This window comes from Macaca fascicularis, chromosome 18 (assembly GCF_037993035.2).
Source record: "Macaca fascicularis isolate 582-1 chromosome 18, T2T-MFA8v1.1".
Taxonomy (NCBI): domain Eukaryota; kingdom Metazoa; phylum Chordata; class Mammalia; order Primates; family Cercopithecidae; genus Macaca; species Macaca fascicularis.
In genome coordinates this window covers 3,879,227-3,901,699 of record NC_088392.1, presented here as the reverse complement: position 1 = coordinate 3,901,699, position 22,473 = coordinate 3,879,227, and the positions used below count along the sequence as shown (strand labels likewise).

The window sequence follows — 22,473 nt, the reverse complement described above, 5'->3', positions numbered from 1 at the left end:
AACAGATTGGATGGATCAAAGCTGTCCTAGGAAAAATTAAGACTTTTGAGTATTATTAGAAAATAAGACAGATTGAAAATAAGTAAAATATTTAACTTAAAAAACTAGGAAAATTAAAAGAAAGTAGCAGAAAGGAATTAATACAGCAGTTCCCAACCTTTTTGTCATCAGGGATTGGTTTTGCAGAAGACAAATTTTCCACAGATGGGGGATCAGGTGAGGGGAATGGTTTCGGGTAAAACTGTTCCACTGAGATCATCAGACGTTAGATTCTCAGAAGGAGCGCGCAGCCTAGATTCCTCACATGCACAGTTCACAGTAGGGTTTGCACTCCTATGAGAATCTAACATGCCGCAGATCTGACAGGAGGCAGAGCTCAGGTGGTAAAGCTCACTCACCTGCTATTCACCTCCTGCTGCGTGGACCGGTTCCTAACAGGCAGCCTGGGGCTTGGGGACCCCTGAATTAGTACGTATAATGGAATTGGAGATAGAAGACAAAACTGTAGTGAACTGAAGTTTTACAAAACTTATAAAAATGAACAGAAAAAATAGATGACTTGTCACTAATAAAGAAATGTGAGAAAACATAGTATTAGGAATGAGAAAGAAGTTGTAAGCACAGATACAAATGAGGTAACAATTGTTTGCAAATACTCTACAACTTTTTGCTAATATATTTGAAAATTTTGATGAGTCTTTTCTAGAATAATGTGCTTGGCAGAACTGACTGTAGAAGAAATAGAAAAGGAAATAGAAAAATGAATCTTTTCTAGAATAATATACTTGGCAGAACTGACCGTAGAATAAATAGAAAACTCCAAAATACACAACAAATTGACAAGATAGTAAAAGATCATCTTCTCCAAAACACCAGTCTGGCTGGGCGCAGTGGCTCACGCCTGTGATCCTAGTACTTTGGAAGGCCGAGGTGGGCGATCACTTGAGGTCAGGAGTTTGAGACCAGCCTGGCCAACATGGCAAAACCCTATCTCTACTACCAATACATAAATTAGCCAGGCATGGTGGCAGGCACCAATAATCCCGGCTACTCAGGAGGCTGAGGCAGGAGAATGGCTTGAACCCAGGAAGCAGAGGTCGCAGTAAGCCAAGATTGTACCACTGCACTCCAGCCTGGGGAACAAGAGTGAAACTCTGTCTCAAAAAATTAAAAATAAAAAAAAGTCTGATAATTTGATATATGAATTATACTAAGCTTCCTAGGAACTATAATTATTACGCTATTTAACTGTTTTTGAGCATAGAATGGGATCAAAACGCCCTTGGTAGCTTAGAATACTTTGATATCCTTGGCCAGTTTTGGTTGCTTACAAAATGAAAAAACAGACCAGTTTCTTCTTTCAGGTTGCCATAAATCAAGTTATATACCCATGGGTTTCTTGACTTCAAGTTTTTGAATCCCTCAAGAGTCTTGACTCTTCAGACATGTTTCAGGGTTAAAATGGGATATATTTTGCTTGTTGGCTTCACAGATGCCTGTATCTTAGACCAGATAGGGGAAGCTGAATTCTTTGGTTTAGGCTGATGGAGACATATGAGGGAAATGATTGCCAGAGGGAGTTTCACACTGTAAATTGTAAAATATTGTAACTTTGTCTTATGCTTAATTTTGTTATTTGTATTTGTGTTCATCTCTTCTCTCAGACTCTGGGCTCCTTAGAGGCTATAGAAAAGACTTGGCTGTCACAATCTTTGGGGGACAGAGTTTGATAAAAACATGGTAAGATGAGGTTTAGCATAGAATAGTGTTGTGAGAGTAAATGAAAGTAGAATGCTCATTGAGGAAGCTAGTGCTAGTCTAAGGGAGTCCTTGACTGAGGGCACTGTAGAAGAGGAAACCTGCGTCCAGGGTTCTGCCGTGACTGTTTTTGAGAACCAGGCATGGCATTCGGTCTGCGTGTCCTAGCATGTGTATCCTAGGGAAGGTGGTGGGCATGGACTGGATGCCTGCATTTTTCTTCTTTTTTCTTTCCTTTCTTGAGACAGAGTCTCACTGTCACCCAGGCTGGAGTGCAGTGGTGCGATCTCGGCTTACTGCAACCTCTGCCCCCAGGTTCAAGCGATTCTCCTGCCTCAGCTTCCTGAGTAACTAGGACTACAGGCCTGTGCCACCATGCCTGGCTAATTTTTGTATTTTTGTATTTTTATTTTTATCTTTAAGTAGAGATGGAGTTTCTCCGTGTTGGCCAGGCTGGTCTCGAACTCCTGACCTCAGGTGATCCACTCACCTCGGCCTCCCAAAGTGCTGGGATTACAGGCCTCAGCAACTATGCCCAGCCTGCATTTTTCTCTTTTGAGCAGAACGAGTTCTTAGGAAAAAGTGAGACTGTGCTGTCAAGCACAGGGTGGTGTCAGAGCTGCCGGGAGAGAGGTCTTTGGCACAGCTCTGATTGTCCAGAAGGCTTGTGAGGTGAGAAAAGGCTTGGCAGTCTTAAGGGTTGTGCTGTGTGGATTATATCACAAGTGAGAGTTCTGAATACTTTTTGAAAACTAAGCAGGGTTGTGATGCAAGCTTCAGGAAGCATAGGAATATTTCCTGAAATCTAATAATGAGCTAAGTGAAATTGGTTGGGCTGTCAGATTCCCTCCAGCTTTGTGATTGTTTCACTGTTGCGATTGGTGGCAGTTGAAAAAGAAGCGAAGATGCAAGTTTAAGAGACATGGGAGTGGTGTTGATCATCAGGACTGGCAAATGCCGAGTACAAGAGAGGGAAGGAAACTCTCAGAAGTCCGGACCTCCCCAGCCTTAGGGACCAGGAGAAGACTGTTCCAGGCATGCAACTGGGAAAGCTGGGAGAAGTGGATTTTAGGGGAAGAAATTGAAATGGAATCTGTATTTTTATGGAAAGTCAGGGAAAACAGAGTGTGTTCAGAGGTGCATCATGCTAATCATTGCATAGAAGTTACGGTACAACTGAGGGAGGAGAGAGGACTGGGAATGGAGAGCTGTGGGCAGAGGACAGAATCTTGGCCACTGCTTCCTTGTCTGGGCAGAAGGAGCAGCCCGAGGCTGATAGAGGCTGATGGAAGACTGTGTGCGTCTTCCTCTTAGCGTTCCAAGTGACTCTTAAGGAATTCGAAAGTTTACCCCTAAGTTTGTCCTGAATTCCTGATATAATGCAGTAGCTTGATCAAGTCATATTTATTAGATGGTCAACCTGAAGGAATTCTTTATTTAGTAAATGTATATAAAATGTGAAATATTTAAATTAGTAATTTTGTTGTTTGTAGATATCCCTTTAGTGATATCTGTGAAAACGCTAACCTTTGTAGAACAAAAGATCATGTTATAGTCACTTTTGTTTTCAGTTTATTATAGTACCTAGTGTGCAGTATTCATACTGAATAAACAAGGTATTAAAATCTTGCTTATCCTGAATTTTTGTCAACAAATGCCCATATAGAAAGTAAATGTAGAAATTCATTAAAAATTGGCTGTGGAATCAAAGGAAGTAATTGTGACTCGATATTTCTCATGTTGAAAAAATGAACATTAATATGTATTTATAATGTTTATATTAATTTATAAATTAATTTGTAATGTTATATTATAAATATATTAATTTATTATGTTTCCCCATAGGTATTCTTTGAATAGCCAGTTCCTAACACAATTAAAATAAAATAGTTGTAACATTAGAGTCTAACATCAGAATTTTCATCTTCTGGGTAAAACATATGCCTTGTGACATTTAATTTTATTACTAGCATTGACAGTGAATTATGTCTGCTTTTCTTTTGGTTTGTAGGTCTTATCCAGCCCATTCCAAAAAACCAGTTTTTCCAAAGCTATTTTAATAATAATTTTGTTAATGAAGCAGATAGACCATACAAGTGTTTTTACTGTCATCGTGCATATAAAAAATCTTGCCACCTTAAACAACACATCAGGTAAGGTAACGGATTCACAGGTGGAAATTTAGTACAATTAAACTGACTTAGTGACCTGATGACTTCTAGAAGTATTTAGGATGGTAGCATTAGCTTTTGGTATTTAAGATGTCTCATTTGACTCCAAAACATTTATTGGTAATTAATATTTTTATTTTTTAATGTCTTGACTAAAATATTCTACAAAATTGCCCCTGGAATTTATGTATATGCTCATTAAATTTCAATATTTGCAGTTTCCAAGAAATATCGAAGAAGTATTTGGTTTATTTTTTGACTTCCGTTTATGTTTTTCAGATGTGTTTATCGGAGTTTAAGTGAATTCTTAGTACTAGCCACAGTGAAAAGGAAGTCAAACCTTGATCATAAGAGACAGTGTGATGTCATGAAAAAAGTATAGAACTTAGAAAAAGACTTGGCTTCTAGCTTCGTCTCAGTCGTGTGACTTGAGGCAATTCGCTTAAGCAGTCTTGAGTCTCAGGCTTCCTCACCTGTAAAATGTGGAAAGCTCCGGCATTGCTGCTTAGCTTTAAAAAATGTGATGATGAAGTGAAGCGAAATGCAAGAGTGCATTCTAGTCACAAAGCGTTATAAAAGTATAAGAAACTTATTCATTAAAATATGTTTTTTTTTTTTTTAAGATCCCATACAGGTGAAAAACCTTTTAAATGTTCTCAGTGTGGAAGAGGCTTTGTTTCTGCAGGTGTGCTCAAAGCACACATCCGAACACACACAGGACTGAAATCTTTCAAGTGTCTGATATGTAATGGGGCTTTCACTACTGGTGGCAGCTTACGGCGACACATGGGTATCCACAACGACCTTCGTCCCTATATGTGTCCCTATTGCCAAAAAACATTTAAGACATCACTAAATTGCAAAAAGCACATGAAAACCCACAGGTGGGTGTAATTCTAATGGTCACTTTTTATCATCTTTATAATTTCCAGTAGATGGTGGGGAGTGTTTTTAGGAAATAATTGTCTTTGATTCTTACATGATTATTTCTAGCTTGTACTATATGGGCTCAAGAAATGTAAGTATTAGTGTCTAAGGATCTAATGGGAGCCATAGACTGAAGCATTAGCATTTTCATTTTTAATTTAATAATGAAGCAGTTTATATTCTGTAAAGCTCTCTTTTAAAGCTGTTAGTTGATAGATGAAATGCTGGACTGTATCTAGTATAGTCAGATAGTGAATATTTCAGAAAAGAGAATCTTAAAGACCCTGTGATTTCTAGGCCTGTCATCAGCAAATCAGAATGGTAATTATTCTGTGTTGTTGACTTTAAAGGATACATGTTTTAGATATTCCATAAACTTTTCATTCAGCCTAGCTTATATTTCCACATGGTTGGAAGGCTAGCTCATCTCTATGTGGACGTAATCCGGAAGAGATGCATTTCTGACTAGTGCTAGGGCCTATTCGATGAGTATTTCTGTGAAGCCGCAGAATTCCGTGTGGTACTGTAAAACCTGGGTAGGGTGACCACAGCTTAGGAGATGTGAAAGGGAGAGTCACTAGGCCTAAAGTTGCTGCCCTGAAACATTTGCTTTGAGACAGCATTTTAACCCAGATATGTCTGCCTGGATGTCGCCTACAAAGCAAAACCCTAAATATTAGAATAAGTTAACTGTGATAGTGTTTTTTGATATTATTGATCTGAATGCCGAAGCACCCTCAACAGAATTGACATTTTTGATTTCAACATCATTGATTGCTTAGCCGAGAAATTTACCTGCTGCTTAAAACCACCCAGGGAGTGTGGTATTGGCGGTGTTATATAGTGGACTCCTGTCAATTACATATCCAGTTATATTTCACTGCATTTTGTGGAGGGAATCCTGTGCAGGGCACTGCATGTGTTTGGGAACTGGGGAACTCGGGGGCACATGGATGTTGAAGATACTTGTGTTTCTGCTCGCTGTAGCAGGGTGACGGGTCCCCAGTTGGCCCGAGAGCTTACCATGCTAAGAAGAATGGAGCTTGGGTGCTTGCTTGCTCAGTGGAATGTTTAAATCAAATCTTTTTTAGTTAGGAAGCCAGCCTTTTCCAGTGTACTTTTTGTGGTAGTATTGGGAATGTGGGTGTTCAGGCCCTTGTTTCCAGACCCAGTGACCAATGGCATAATTGTGGAGTCACCTTTATTAAGTGGTATATTGCATGGCCATTATTTGTCATCAGTTTCGAGGGACACATGTAGGAGATCAGTGTAGAGCTTTGAGAGGACACTAAGCAGATCAGCCTGTCGTTGCAGAGCTGCAGTGCTTTGCTTTTACAGATTGTGTGCACTTGGAGTCTGCCTACAAGGAGAGCATCCAGCCAGGGTTTCATTCCTTTGTCTGAATCGTTGGAAATTCCCAAAATATCACGTATACTAAAGATAGGTAAAGAAGGTTACTATAGTCAAATTTATGGGGAAAAGCAAACAACCAAGGAAACAAACAGAAAACAAGCCTCCATCAGTTAGCATGTGACACACGGGTGCTTAGGTTAGAGTGGCTTATACAGACCCCTGCTTGCCACTGCGCTGCTGTGTGGAAGCATCACAGCGTAGGTGCAGGCCTGCGTTTTCTGACTCGTCTCTGTCATGCGACACATTTTTGTTCTCCTTTCCACAGTAAAAGTAGTTATGAATTGTCTATTTTGGATATTAGAAAACGAAGAGGGAAAATTTTGTTTGGAACTGAGAGTGAAATTCTGAGTAGGCGGATTACTAAGACACTGGAATAGAGCCTGTGACACAGCTTGTATGGTCTGTGTGTGCAGAGGCAGAAGAGGGGACCAGGCGGCACTTTTTGTGTGTGTGGGGGTGTTTTTGTTTGTTTGTTTGAGACGGAGTCTCGCTCTGTTGTCCAGGCTGGAGTGCCATGGTGCGATTTTGGTTCACTGCAACCTCCTGCCTCAGCCTCCTGAGTAGCTGGGATTACTGGCTCACACCCCTGTGCCTGGCTAATTTTTGTATTTGTAGTAGAGATGGAGTTTCACCATGTTGGCCAGGCTGGCCTTGAACTCCTGACCTCAGGTGATCTGCCAGCCTTGGCCTCCCAAAGTGCTGGGATTACAGGTGTGAGCCACGCGCCCAACCAGCTCTTTGTCTTAGATATTCTTTGTACTAGCCAGCCTGTTAGACAGATAACTGTGTGATATTTTTTTTTTCTTTTTTTTTTTTCAAGTTCTCAGTTCATTGCTGAATTCATTGTTCATTTTTTCCTTTGAAAGAGAAATTGCTGACTTTGATGAATATATGCCGGATACACTTTGTGTGTGTAAATGTTGCTGGCAGCAACATTTGGATCATTGGTCCAATAAAGCGCCTGTGGCCCGGGCTGTGAGAGACAGTAGGTGATGAGGCTGGAGCCTCTCTGTGCACCACATGTGTTGTCAGATTTAGAGCAGTCTATAAAGGTGTCGTCTCATTTTGGACAATTATTTTTCTGAAGACTTAGACTCATTGCCGAACTTGAGTTGGGAGAGTTTTACTTTTAAACACGAGACATCTTTTTAATGTTTTTAAACTATTAGGCATTCGGGTGTGTGTTGTCCTTTATCCTCCGTTTGTGCCTCGTGTCTTGTAGCCAGTGGAAGCACTTAAAGATGAGGCAGACGAGCTCTCTTCAGAGTTACTAATGTGTTCATTTTTATCTGAATTGCCATCATGACTTCAAAATGAAATCATTAATAAAAAATGTTATTTAATCAATGACAACTTTTTCACTGTAGTATCCCACGCAAGTAACCTTTGACAGCATCTAATCTGATGAACTGTCATTAATTTTTCTGAAGATACGAACTTGCCCAGCAGCTCCAACAGCATCAGCAGGCAGCCTCGATAGACGATAGCACCGTGGACCAGCAGAGCATGCAGGCCTCCACTCAGATGCAGGTGGAGATCGAGAGCGACGAGCTGCCGCAGACGGCCGAGGTGGTCGCAGCAAACCCCGAGGCCATGTTGGACCTGGAGCCTCAGCACGTGGTGGGCACAGAGGAAGCAGGGCTGGGCCAGCAGTTGACAGATCAGCCCTTGGAAGCAGATGAAGGTAAATGTTTCAGGATATTTAACTTTGAGTGATCCCAACAGAGTTTTGCAGCCTTTCCCACTCATTGCAGTCCATTGATGTCTCCCGTGGATCACTGACTTTTAAAACAATTTGTGCTGTATGTGAGAGAGATTGAATTTGAGTATTTGATATCATTCCATGTCGTCTTAGATTTTTACTCTTCAATTTTATTAGATTTCTTAGGGGAAGTTCTTTTTTTTTAAACAAAAACAGAAGGATCAGACTTCTTGTTGGGAAATATTCAAAATCTTGTTAGGAAGTAGTTGAAATTTTAGGACTACAGCAAAATCTACCATCCTTATTTTGATATAGGTGCTTCCACTTTTTTTCCATACAAATATGCAGGGGTGTGTGTGTGTTTGGTATGCATATATAATTATATAAATAAGGTTGGGTGTGGTGGCTCACGCCTGTAATCTCAGCACTTTGGGAGGCCAAGGCAGATGGATCACTAGAGGGCAGCAGTTCAAGACCAACCTGGCCGTGGTGAAACCCTATCTGTACTAAAATTACAAAAATTAGCTGGGTGTGGTGGTGCATACTTGTAATCCCAGCTACGTAGGAGGCTGAGGCAAGAGAATTGCTTGAACCTGGGAGGTGGAGGTTGCAGTGAGCTGAGCTGGCACCACTGCACTCCAGCCTGGACAACAGAGTGAGTGAGACTCCATCTCAAAAAAAAAAAGAGTTATACAAATAGGATCTTGCAGTGCATACTATTTTGTGACCTACTTTTATGCCCAATATATTGAGAACATCTTTCAAGTGTACATCTGTGTGATCTTTAGTATTCTACAAAGTGCACTCCATGTAGATTCAAAGATTAATGTAGGTCAGTGAACTGTTGGTGACTGGTCTGCAGTGAGATTAGGCTCCTGAACCAGAATATAAAGTAGTACATCGCTTCCTTCATCAGTAAAGTTTGGCTGCAAAAAATAATGTCAGGTCAACTGTAGACTGTGTGATTAGTGGCATAGCTGGCTTGCGTCTGGCACAGGCTTCTTATCTCACACAGGCATGTCAACAAACAATGTGCTGACCAGTTTACTGTTTTGTTTTATGGATGTCTCAAATGTATTTAGTCTTTGGGTAGGATTATACACTTACTCTGTGGTGCCTGCAACCATGCACACCCAAAAAGGTTCTAAACAATTATGGAATGTAATCGCATGTTAGAATATTGTTTAATGGAATAATGCCTAAGACAGATGCTAAAGGCTTTCAGGGATGATATTCTAGAAATGCAAAGAGAATGCTTTAAGCATATAGATGTATATAAATTATCCCTGTTGTCTCTTCAAAATAAGGTGTCTGATATTTGAAAACTCGCCAAAGTGTACTTTTGGGCAGATTTGCAGATGTGAAATAACTTCCAAATGTATGAGTCCCCCTTTTTGCATCTCATCCTTAGATGGGTTTGTGGCTCCACAGGACCCTCTGCGAGGGCACATAGACCAGTTTGAAGAGCAGACCCCTGCGCAACAGTCCTTCGAACCGGCAGGGCTACCCCAAGGTCAGTGGTGGGTTTTCAATGAAATTTGTGAGTGTACCTCAGTTAAATTTAATTTTACGACAACCTTACATGTTTTCTCTTAAGGCCCTTCTAAAATGTATGGTTTCAAACCAGATAACTTTTTGCATGCATTGTAGATGTGTTTGTTGTTGATGCATACTATTTTGTGGTCTGCTCAGGTCTTCTGGAAAGTGACCTTTGCAGCCATTCTACATGTAGTTTCCAGCCAAGAAAAGGTGGCTGAGTAGAAATTAGAACTTTGTGGTGGCTGGTTCTGTAAAGCCTCCGCTGCTGTAATGTCTGCTGAGCACAGCCTCCTGCCTGTTAGCAAACAATGTTAAAGCTTGCTAATAACAGCTAGTCCTGATTCTAATTCAGAAAATAGAAATGCCTCTTTAGACATTTTAAATTTATAAACCCTTTTTTAAAAACATTTTAATGTAACTTTAGTATTTTTGTAGAACTCCTCTTTTCTAATTTATTTCAGGTTTTACAGTGACTGACACGTACCATCAGCAGCCTCAGTTTCCACCTGTCCAACAGCTACAGGATTCCAGCACACTTGAGTCTCAGGCCCTCTCCACAAGCTTCCACCAACAGAGCTTGCTGCAGGCTCCCAGCTCTGATGGGATGAATGTAGTGAGTATGGACAGAGGGGTGCATATGTGGCAGTATTTAGCAGGTGCTATTTTATTCTTCACTGTGATTATTTAAAATTTCCTTAAGGGAAATTTTAAGAGGTGTGCTCACTTCTTGTAACATTAAGGTTACTGCATTACCTGGGAAATCCTCAGTGTTAGTACATCGGGCTTTCTTTTTCCTTAAAACATTTTAATTTTACTTAAAGGTTTCCGTGCCATGGTGTGGCCTTGCGTTTGTGATTAAAAGCTAAGAATTTACTAGAATGTTAGGTAATAACACGTTGAAAGATACTATGTTGCTTTAGGCACAAAACCTAAACATTTTTAACTGTGGACTTTTAAACATGTTAGAAGGAAAATATAATGAATGCTGACATTAAAAAACATTTAAATGCATCATTTAAAATTTTATCTCTTACGCCTAGTTGGAGACATTTTAATTTTCGTTTTTATTTTCATTTTTCTGCTTTTGGAAATTTCTTTTTTTTTTTTTTTTTTTTTTTTTGAGACGGAGTCTCGCTCTGTCGCCCAGGCTGGAGTGCAGTGGCCGGATCTCAGCTCACTGCAAGCTCCGCCTCCCAGGTTTATGCCATTCTCCTGCCTCAGCCTCCCGAGTAGCTGGGACTACAGGCGCCCGCCACCTCGCCCGGCTAGTTTTTTGTATTTTTTAGTAGAGATGGGGTTTCACCGTGTTAGCCAGGATGGTCTCGATCTCCTGACCTCGTGATCCGCCCGTCTCGGCCTCCCAAAGTGCTGGGATTACAGGCGTGAGCCACCGCGCCCGGCCTTTTGGAAATTTCTTAATAGTGATGAGAAATGATTGACCAATTGTTATCCCTCTTTAAAATCCACCATTGGTAGCTTTGCCCAAGTGGTAGGGCTGGATCCTCCCGTGAAAATTTCAGAACATTTTTCTCATAGCTAGAAACTACAAACAGGCAGCAGATGAATCTCGGAAGTGGAGAACATACTTCTTAGCAGCTGACTTTACTCCAGAGCTCTCTAAATAAAACTGTGCAAACCCAGTTCTGTTGTGGTTTATCTAAGTTGGTTTTGGAAGTCAGGTAAACAAATGAGACACAAGCCCTTGCTTACAGCAACGTGCAGTTGCTGCACGGGGTGGATGACTCCACTGTTCGCAGTCTGTCCTGTGACTCCAGGCCTTCTGAAGGTCAGTGGAGCTTACCTCTGCTCAGTGCGAGCGTGCGTCTGTTATAGAGTGGTTAGAAAACATTGACCGGATTTTTGCTCGTCCTTGCTGTGGTAGCATGGGTTGTAATGCCGCTGTCAGGGAGGGATGGGGTCAGTGTGGCTGCTCCAAGCATGCATGGTACCGTTCTTGGGGATGGAGAACATGTCCTTCTCACCCTCTGGTTTGTGTGACAAGAGGAGACAATATTATACTCTCTGAAGGCAGGGTTTTATTCGCTGTCAATAAGAGTAGAGAAGATGGAAGGGGAATCTCTTATTAAGATATTTAAAATAATCAGTTTTATGGTTGATTAAGCTTTGTATTAAGGTAGGGTAATGGAAAATAAATAGATCTTCATTTAATAAAATCTATGTGAGTGATCTTTATTATTGCTCTGGCCCAAATGATTACAGTGGACTATTTGGGGTTTCTCCCTCTTAAATCCTCAGTTTATGAATGTTCTTATCCTTAGTTCTCAGCTGCTGAGTTGTTTTATGTTTATTCACAGGTATTCAAGTAGTTTGCTTTATACTTCTCTTAAATTTTAGACAACTCGCTTGATCCAGGAGTCATCCCAAGAGGAACTGGACCTGCAGGCACAAGGTTCCCAGTTTCTGGAGGACAGCGAGGACCAGAGCAGGCGCTCTTACAGGTAGTTGTCTGCACAGACCAGCTCATGGTGCTGCCGGCTCCCAGCGACGGATGCTGCAGTGACAGATGCTGCTGTGTGCTTGCCCTGCTCCAAGGGCTCTGCAATTTCATTCTCTCAAAACTGTTCAAAACAGTTCCACTGTCATCCATATTCTGTAATAAGGGATCTGAGACAAAAGAGATTAACTTGCTAAGCTTTTTACAGCAAATAAGCAAGTGGGCCAGGATTTGGATGCAGCAGTCTTCAGTTTGTCTGTTTGAAGTACTCTGCTATAGCTTCCCGTCACTGTTTTAAGTCATTATTTTTCCATTTTCAGAAATTACTTAAATTTATATTGTGCCTTTTAGTTCAAGACTCTTCATGTGCTTTACATATGACAATCTGTGTACCAAGGTACAGCACAATTAGAAAGACAGCTTTTTAGATGTCTTTTAGATGTCCGTCCGCTGGCTCAGCAGGTATATACCGTCCAAAGTGCTGGGATTACAGGCGTGAGCCACCGCCAAACCAAATTTACAAGAGTGAATTTTCAAAATGTATTCAGACACTTCCAGCTTTTACTTTAATTTGGACTTGAGAGGAAAGTTAGTTGCCTCTAGTGGGCACCCAGTCTGGACTTAGGTTATAGTGTAGGGACATCGCTAACTTCTTACTGGATATTAAAACTTGAGAATGGACAAAAGAGACATACTAATGCAATAAGCTTTTAATAATATGTGAGTAGAAGTTTTGAAATTTATGATTATTTTAATCCTTAAGATAACATGAGTCTATTCAGTAACAACTGAAGGGGAAATAATACTGCATATTGATGTGTTATTCAGCATAACTCCAGGACACTCTGTTTTGTATTTTATAAACCAAAGGAGCACATGGGTTGGCATTTACGAGTGACTAGATGCAGGAGTGATTCTGCCTCAGAGGCGATGGAAGGATTCGCAGTGTCTAATGACTTAAAGAAAAGAGTGCATACATTTTCTTCCTGTTATGCTTAGTGAGAGTTTCTAACTAATCAAATTTATGTCTGCTGGGGAGTTACAGGATTTGCTGTTAAAGTAATACATTTAAGATTATAAGAATCTGGTCTAACAAATGATTGTCGGCAATATTTTATAGTTTATAATTTCTTCAATGTTGGAGAGCACACCTAGGTTCTGTAACAGTTGTGCCTAAATGTTTCATGGTTGTTGGTGAAGCTTGTTTGCTTTCCTTCCCGTCTCAGGTGCTGTATTTGTAATTGTGCTATGAATTAACGTGGTCTGGGTTCTGTATGTTTGCAGGTGTGACTATTGCAACAAAGGCTTTAAGAAGTCCAGTCACCTGAAGCAGCACGTGCGGTCGCACACCGGGGAGAAGCCCTACAAGTGCAAACTCTGTGGACGTGGCTTTGTTTCCTCCGGGGTGCTTAAGTCTCACGAGAAGACACACACAGGTCATTGTCTGCCTTATACTTGGAGATTAGTCCTTTAAAGAAAAAAGTTTTATGGAGATATAATCCATATACCATTCAATTAACCCACTGAAAATGTACAATTCGGTGATTTTTAGTATGTTCGCAGAGTTCTGCAACCATCAAAACTGTAATTTTAGGACATTTTTGTTACACATAAAAGGAACTCTGTACCCATTAACAGTCACTCCCCATTTCCCCTCAATGCCCAGAACCTCAGGCGCCCAGTATCTACTTCTGTCTTTAGAGGTTTGCTTGTTCTGGGTATTTTATAGAAATATGTGGCATTTTGTGTCTGCTGCTTTCACAGCACAGTGTGCTCAAGTTTCATCCGTGCTGTATAGGTGGATCAGAACCTCATTACTTTCCATTGTAGGATATGCCATGTCTTAATTGATCCATTCATCAGTTGATGGACATTGGGGTTATTTCCATATTTTGTTTATTATAAGTAATCCTGCTGTGAACATTTGTATATAAGTTTTTGTGTGGACATGGGCTCATTGCTCTACCTAGGAGCGGAATTGTTTGGTCATATGTTAACTCTGTTAAAACATTTGAGTTTATGGAACTGTTTTCCACTGTGGCTGTGGTATTCGACAGCCCACGGTAGGGTGGGAGGGCTCTGGTTTCCCCACATCCTCGCCAATGGCTATTATTGCTTCTCTCATGACCGGCCTTGTGGATGGTCATGAGCCTTCCCACGTGCCATTGTGGTTTTGCTTTGATTTGCATTTCTCTGATGGCTGATCAAGTTAAACATCTTTCACAGACACTGAGAAATGTCTGTTCTAATCTTATGCCCATTTTAAAATTGGATTATTTGCTTTATTGAGTTGTAAGAGGTTTTTATAGTCTGATTACTGGACCTTTATCAGATACATAGTGTCCAGTTAAAAATATTTTTAACATATTTTATCTTTAATATATTCAGTATATTAATAATAAGTTTAATATCAGTATATATTTTATATAAGGCTTTATTTGAAAATGAAGATATACTGCTTAGAAACATATAGCCAAGCAAAATAAGGAAAAGTTTTATTGACTGGTCCATAGGTTGATGACTGGGGAGCGGTTTTAGTGGTTATTGGAAAGATTGCTGGGAGTCATTTATATGGTACTTTGAAGGACCAGAGAGCAGCAATATATGACTTTTATAAGGAACAGTGGAAGAAAGACAGAAATAGGAAGAAAATAGCTGGTTACTTGGTTTTGTGTCATTGGTCCAGAGGAGAGAAGGCCTTCTATATGGGACTTTATTTGAAAATAAAGCTGTATAGAAGATTTATAGACTAGTTCTTAATGCCTAATATACCTCATGTGCTGTGGAAGTGATGAAAAGATGGATTGGAAAAAACATTTCTGGGGTAGAATCCACGTGTTGCCAGTTTAAAGGTAAAAGACTGAAGGCAGAGAGGACTTGATCTGTTTTGGAGACTGTGGCTTCACAGAGCCTGCTGATTTCAGTAGAGAAGGCAGTAAGATGTCCTGTGTTAACTTCCATGTTCTTAAAACAATCCCATTTCTAAAAATTGGAAACCCACACCAAATAAACTGTCCATAATTTTGTGATTTACTTTTTTTTAAACCAAACTCTGCTAAGCCTCAGGATAATGTTGTGGCTTATTAAACATATCTTTGTTTGGTTTTGACTGCTTCTGGTTTTAAGGTAATGAAATAGGATTGGTTCCAGCCATTTTTTCTCTGTTTCTGTGCTTGTAGGAGTGAAGGCGTTCAGCTGCAGCGTGTGCAATGCTTCCTTCACCACCAATGGCAGCCTCACCCGGCACATGGCCACACATATGAGCATGAAGCCTTATAAGTGTCCGTTTTGTGAGGAGGGTTTCCGAACTACAGTGCATTGTAAAAAGCACATGAAGAGACACCAAGCAGTCCCCTCTGCTGTGTCAGCCACTGGAGAGACAGAAGGAGGAGGTATTTTCTGTTTGTTGATTCAAAGTGTATGAACCCAATGCTAATTTAGGAATAAATCCATTCACAAATCACCGTGAGTATTTTAACCTGGCTATGTACAGATTAAGTTCAGTAGCACCCTGAGTTTTTAATAGTTAATTTTATTTTCTGATTAGGAAAGCCGTACATGCTCTTGGAAGAAAAATTCAGAGGCGCAATGAAGAAAACATCTGCTCTTACAAATCACCACACGCTGAATGAGCATTCGCTCTCACACTGTGCTCTTCCTTTCATGCTTACGTGCACATGTTGTTAGAGACTTTAATGCTTTTTAACAAATATGGTATCTTGCTCTAAATAGTGTTGTAGCGTGCTTAATTTTCCATCTACTAAAGTTTATTATAGGCATATTTAATTTACTGAACACAGATCTACATCAGCTCAGATGACTCCATGGAATTCCATCATATTTTATTATATAATTTTCTGTTGATGGATTGATGGATGTGTAGCTAGTATCTGGTCTTTCACTGAAATGGTAATGGTAGCATTTATGGAGTACTGTAACCTTGGCAAAACCTGTGCTTACCATTACATTGTCTCATGTAATAGACACAACACACTGCATAGTTAGAGGGATTAATCTCATTTTGTACACCAGCCAGCAAAACATTAGACAAGTTAATTCTCCCAAGTCCCATACCAAGCGGAAAGATCCTAAGTATTATTTTTGTGATTATACTTTTTGTGCTTATAAGAGACACCTTCTTTTTAGTAAGTTCCACAATGAAATTACAGAGTTAAGAATGGAGCAGCCGGGCGCGGTGGCTCAAGCCTGTAATCCCAGCACTTTGGGAGGCCGAGGCGCGCGGATCACGAGGTCAGGAGATCGAGACCATCCTGGCTAACACGATGAAACCCCGTCTCTACTAAAAAAAAACAAAAAAACCTAGCCGGGCGAGGTGGCGGGCGCCTGTAGTCCCAGCTACTCAGGAGGCTGAGGCAGGAGAATGGCGTGAACCCGGGAGGCGGAGCTTGCAGTGAGCTGAGATCCGGCCACTGCACTCCAGCCTGGGCAACAGAGCGAGACTCCGTCTCAAAAAAAAAAAAAAAAAAAGAATGGAGCACATTTTATATTTTGACACATTGTGCCAGCACACAGATTGCCGTTTTAAAATCCATGTTAGTTCTGATACTCTTGGAGGTCATGGCTGGTCTGAGTGTATATGTGGGCCTGGGCTCTTGCCTATGCTGCAGCCATCCTGTCCTGGCACAGTTGGTATGCAATGTTGTCAGTGAATCTTGTGTCAGTGGCTGTGTGGAGACAGGGCTGCTAAATGGGGACTGTCATCAGAGGTCAGACCTGCTGGTGGCCTATCATCCTCTCTCAAGGTACTGCCCTCTCTGTCTGCTTTGCCACCATCTGACCGAAAGATCACAGTGAGACCATCCGGGGTCCCCGGTGGGTTATGGTAGTCTACCTTTCTCTTCTGTTTTGAGGAATAAGTCTGTAAAACTTTAGCCTAAACTCCCTCAAAGTAACAAAAACTGTGACTTAACCATGGCCAGAGCCACTGTGCACCTCATTTCTTTAGTAGATAATTCTGGAATAAAAGTTTCTGACCTGTTATACTGAGATAGTTCAAACTCTTTAGTCCGATGATACTTACTAAAGCCTTTCTTTCCATTTTAAAAATTCTGTCATTAGATTTCATGAAGTATAAAAAGAAAATGGCCCTTTCCTTCAAATGAGTTAAAGGCTATGGGACATACAGGCATTATTTCTAGAACCCTGTCATTTGGAGCGTGTTAATTTATCAGCCAAATACAAATAATCTCTAAGCCTCTTTACATATTCCTTCCTGTCAATTAATAAAGCTTCTAATGCTACTGAATTCTAGCATCAATTTGGGGGTTCTGTTTGGGCTTCATCTCACTGCTACATATTTATTTAGATTCACCTTTATATGTCTTATGTTCCTTGGATCATTGTGGGGGAAACTGCAGAAGAACTCTTGTCCATAGGAGAAAAGTCACGTGTTAAATTGCATTGTTTTGCCCAAACCTAGAGACTTAGATAGGGGTTAAATTCCCTCACATTTATTGTGACGTTAGCCAGCTTCTAACACTTGCTGTCTGTTTCATGCTGTCTGTCTATCGTGCTTAATTTTGTTGTTCTGTCTCTCTCCAGCCTGTGCTATACTGATTGTGTTCTCAGTTCCTTAAAGAATGTTAACAGAGTTACCTCCTTATTTCCTCATGAGTGTTGGTGGGGCTGCTATCTATAAACTACCCTCAGATCATTCCAAGCTTTATTGGTATAATGTGGAATTTTAGTTTGCTGTATCTTTTTCTGGAATTTCTGTGAGATAGACATTGAGTCCACTGGCTTTATCTTCCATGACTTTCTCCCTCAACCCACACCCTCGCTGTCATTTGCTCCCCTCTCTATCTTCTTCCCCCCCGCACCCATCTCTCATCTTTTTTTCCTTTTATATGGTAAGAAAAATTATCTAGTTGGTTTTTAAATTTACTTATTTGGTGAATTAATCACTGTTCACTTGGCAATTCAGTGTTTCTGTTGAGTTGTAAGTTTTTTTCAGTCAGTCGTACAATAATGACTTCCCTGCTCCCAGCCAAACTTTTTTTCCTCTCTATTATTCTTTTTTTAATCATTTGGAATGCATCCTTATTTTTCATTTAGGAATGAATACTTACGCGTATAGTTCTCTTTCAGTATCAGCTGAAGATTGGTTCCTCGACTCCTGAGGACACCAAAATCTGCAGATGCTGAAGTTCCTGATACCAAACAGCGTAGTATCTGCATGTAACCGACACACATCCTCTTGTATACTTTAAACCATATCTAGATCACTTACAATACCGAATATAATATAAATGCTCTGTAAATAGTTTGGGGTTCTTTGAGAGACAGGGTCTCACTCTGTCACCTAGGCGGGAGTACAATAGCTTAATGGTAATTCACTGCAGCCTTGAACTCCTGGGTTCAAGCAATCCTCCCACCTCAGGCTCCTGAGTAGCTGGGGCTACAGGTTCACCACTATGCCTGGCTAATTAAAAAAAAAATTTTTTTGTAGAGACGGGATCTTGCTCTGTTGCCTAGGCGGTCTTGAACTTCTGTGCCAAGCCCCAACTTGGCCTCCCAATGTGCTGGGGCTACAGGTGTGTGCCACCATGCCTGTTTAATTTTTAAATTTTTGGTAAAGATGGAGTCTTGGTGTGTGACTCAGGCTGGTCTCACACTCCTGGCCTGAAGCAATCTTTCCATCTCAGCTTCCCAAAGCAGTGGGATTACAGGCGTGAGTCACTGCACCTGGTTGTAAATAGCCATCATAGCGTATTGTTTATTGAATAATAACAAGAGAAAAAATATCTGTATTTTCTAACTGCAGTTGGTTGAATCTATGGATGTGGAAGGCACAGATACAGAGGGCCAACCATATATATTTTTAAAGTTTTATTTTCTTCTTTATAGTAATTGTTTTTAGTTGGGGACCATTTGCTAATTTATTAATTTGGTCTCCCATTTTTGGGCTTCTGGTTTTTACAAATCCCAGGGTAATTCATTTTTTGCCCTTATGAATAAATTAATATCTGTATTTATGAATACCAGTAGCTTGTGTGGACACTATCAGCCTGAAAGCTTACTCCTGAATTTGCAGGGAGGGGTAGAAGCAGGTCTTTAATCCGAGCATCTTCCTAATGTTGGTCATCGCTCTCCTAAGGGAAGCCCTTGACTTGGTTTTTTTTGGTTACATAATATTTGTACATATTTATGACGCACATGTGATAATTTGTTTCAATAACAGAATGTGGAATGATCAAATCAGAGTACTTGGGGTATTCATCACCTTAAGTATTTATCAGTTTCTAAGTATGGGAACGTTTCAAGTTCTCTCCTGTAGCTGCTTGGAAATATACATTGTTTTTAACTGTATCATCCTACTCTGCTATCAAACATTAGAGCTTATTCCTTCTATCTAAGTGGATGTTTTCACCTCCTCACCAACCTCTGTTCATCCTCCGCCCCCTACTTTCCAGTACACTTGGCTGTTTTCTTTCCGTGACCTAAGTTTCTCAATAGAGGTGGGAAAATATAGCAACTCTCTACCATCATAAAAATAGCTTGGTTGAGTTATTGATTTTCATTACGTACATACCTATTTAGTTTTAATTGTTTTGCTAATAACCTAAGTTTTCTTCATTAGATTTTTGATCCCTTTTCCTTGATTTTGTTTAGACATTTGTATGGAGGAGGAGGAAGAACATTCTGACAGAAATGCATCACGGAAGTCTCGTCCTGAGGTCATCACTTTCACAGAGGAGGAGACAGCCCAGTTAGCCAAGATCCGGCCGCAGGAGAGCGCCACGGTGTCGGAGAAGGTCCTGGTGCAGTCCGCGGCAGAAAAGGACCGCATCAGCGAGCTGAGGGACAAGCAGGCAGAGCTGCAGGACGAGCCCAAGCATGCCAACTGCTGCACATACTGCCCCAAGAGCTTCAAGAAGCCCAGCGACCTGGTGAGGTGAGGGCATGGCTACGCTGCGCGGGTTCTGCTCTGAAGACTGGAGGTGCAGGCAGCTGCTCCTTTGGTGACTTTCACTGCAGCAGGGCCATTAGTTTCTCAACCCGGTGTCACCTGAGTGATGGCAGCTTGCTTACTAGAGTGTATGGTTTTAAGCTTGAATTACTTCTCTGTAGTAAGCTCGTTCAGAATATTAATTAGACAGTCTGTTTTCAGCTGTGCACGGTGGCTCACACCTGTAATCCCAGCACTTTGGGAGGCCGAGGCAGGAGGATCACCTGAGGTTGGGAGTTTGAGACCAGCCTGACCAACAGGGAGAAACCCAGTCTCTACTAAAAAATATAAAATTAGCTGGGCGCAGTGGTGGGTGCCTGTAATCCCAGCTACTCAGGAGCCTGAGACAGGAGAATCGCTTGAACCCAAGAGGTGGAGGTTGCAGTGAGCTGAGATCATGCCATTGCACTCCAGCCTGGGCAACAAGAATGAAACTCCATCTCAAAAAAAAAAAAAAAGAAAGTCTGTTTTCTCTGTAGATTGCTTATGCTTATTTCTGTATGGTTGTCATAGTAGTAAACAATGAAAACAAATCTGTCCATTGAGGAAGGCAGGGCTCTAAGTTTTGTGGACTGGCAGAAGAGCAGCAGGCGCCCTCCCGCCTGACGCCTGCCAGTCAGTGTGAGGAGCGGGACACAATCACGTGACAGGAGGGAGACTCACTGGCAACTGGCCAAACAGCAGTGGCTGATACATGAGATCGAGTTTAGCAGAACCATGAAGAATCTGGAAACCAAGACCCATGGTAAAGAACAGAAGGGGCTCTCAGAATGTCCTTCCTTTCTGGAGAAAGGAAGACCAAAGTATCAGTGTTCTCCTAAAGAATCAGAAGAGTTTCTGTATATAAGGGGGATGCTTATGTTTTGCTCTAGGAGATAGAACTAATTATTCAGCAACTTAGTAAAACAAACTGCAAAGATTTCAATATTGCAGGATGTTTCAGAAAACCAAAGAGGGTGTGTTCCTTGTACTCTTTATTCTACAGAGGGCAGCAGCAGGTGCTGCAGGGAAAGGGTAGGTGGTTTCAAGGAACTGCTGGGTTGGCAGTGCCACCCTAGTGAGCACACACCTTGACTGCTGGCCTTTGTGTTTTGACCACAGCAGGACGGCGGGGTGTGTTCAGCTAGAGAGTGACAATGAGGGAGGTGACTGGAGAAGGAAGAGCGCCCAGGTCCCACTGGGTGGTGCAGCCACAGGACCCTTGAATAGCAAGCTCTCGTTAAGCCATGTAGTGAAGTTCCAGGGTAGAATCTAAGTTGATGGTGTGATCTGAGGTTGGGAATAAGACATAGAAAGTTAAACTTGGCCGGGCGCGGTGGCTCAAGCCTGTAATCCCAGCACTTTGGGAGGCCGAGGCGGGTGGATCACGAGGTCAGGAGATCGAGACTATCCTGGCTAACATGGTGAAACCCCGTCTCTACTAAAAATACAAAAAACTAGCCGGGCGTGGTGGCGGGCGCCTGTGGTCTCAGCTACTTGGGAGGCTGAGGCGGGAGAATGGCGTGAACCCGGGAGGCGGAGCTTGCAGTGAGCCGAGATCACGCCACTGCACTCCAGCCTGGGAGACACAGCGAGACTCCGTCTCAAAAAAAAAAAAAAAAAAAAAAAAGAAAGTTAAACTAAGGAGAGCAGGAGCTAAGGGGTTCTGATGGAAACTTGGGATGTTTATAAGAAGGAGTCCAGTCTGGCCAGCAGTTGTATGTGGCCTAGAGGAACTCGTGAACTAACCGATAGAGAGAGAGTTTTCCAGTAGGGGTTAGTGGTGGAGTCATAGATGAGAAAGTCAGGCCTGGCAAGGGTGTCACATGGAGGTGTTGAGACAGCACTTTGTGACCTGCCTGTGGGTGGGGCGTGCCAACCAATTAGCAGAGACAAGATGCCACCAAGGCGACATGAAGTGCTAAACGTGTCTCCATCGACTGTAGCTAAAGACCAGAGGAGTGGGACGTTCTTTTTTTTTTTTTTTTTTTTTGAGGCAGAGTCTCGCTCTGTCACCCAGGCTGGAGTTCAGCGGCGTGATCTCGGCTCACTGCTAACTCCGAGAGCGGGACATTCTTATAGCTGCGTTTTCTTCTTGTCCTAGCCTTCATTTTAAAAAAGTTCAAGGTTCAGACTCCCAGTGAGTAAATGTGATGATAAACAAAAAACGGTACTGAAGGGTGTCCTATTCTCCAGAGATAACCACTGTTAACAGTTTTTTAAGTATTTTTTTTTTTTCAGAAATGTCTGGACATATACCAATGTTAAGTTGTACGATTCTGGTTTTTAAAATTTTACATGTCAGTGAATCATAGATATTTTTCTTTGTCAGTATCTATAAACCTATTTCATTCTTTTTAATGGCAATGCAGGGTTCTGTCGCATGGGCATACCAAATTAATTTTACCAGACCCCTCCTGACGAACACTGAGTTTCCATGTGTGATGACTGGCAGGGTGCTGCCGTGATTGTCTTCTGTGAGCCTGTGAGCCTCTGATGGCTCAGTGAGGGTAGAGTCTGGCAAAGGCCACCAGAGGGCCTTGTGCCTCTGTCTTTCAGA

General features: G+C 41.5%; 1 protein-coding gene across 9 annotated transcripts in view; it reads left to right on the top strand.

The window, feature by feature from the left end:
* The window catches only part of ZNF236 (zinc finger protein 236), a 151,760-nt gene that overhangs the window by 78,156 nt on the left and 51,131 nt on the right, over positions 1-22,473 (top strand). For all 9 annotated transcript variants that reach the window (XR_012427043.1, XM_045378098.3, XM_074022201.1 and 6 more), the window contains 9 exons: positions 3,770-3,911; positions 4,553-4,813; positions 7,700-7,953; positions 9,383-9,484; positions 9,972-10,123; positions 11,866-11,969; positions 13,250-13,401; positions 15,145-15,357; positions 19,598-19,880. Coding sequence is in view for 8 of the 9 variants with exons in the window: in XM_045378098.3 (XP_045234033.2) it covers positions 3,770-3,911; positions 4,553-4,813; positions 7,700-7,953; positions 9,383-9,484; positions 9,972-10,123; positions 11,866-11,969; positions 13,250-13,401; positions 15,145-15,357; positions 19,598-19,880 (1,663 nt within the window). In the remaining variant the exon portion in view is untranslated. The remainder of the gene's footprint in view (positions 1-3,769; positions 3,912-4,552; positions 4,814-7,699; positions 7,954-9,382; positions 9,485-9,971; positions 10,124-11,865; positions 11,970-13,249; positions 13,402-15,144; positions 15,358-19,597; positions 19,881-22,473) is intronic.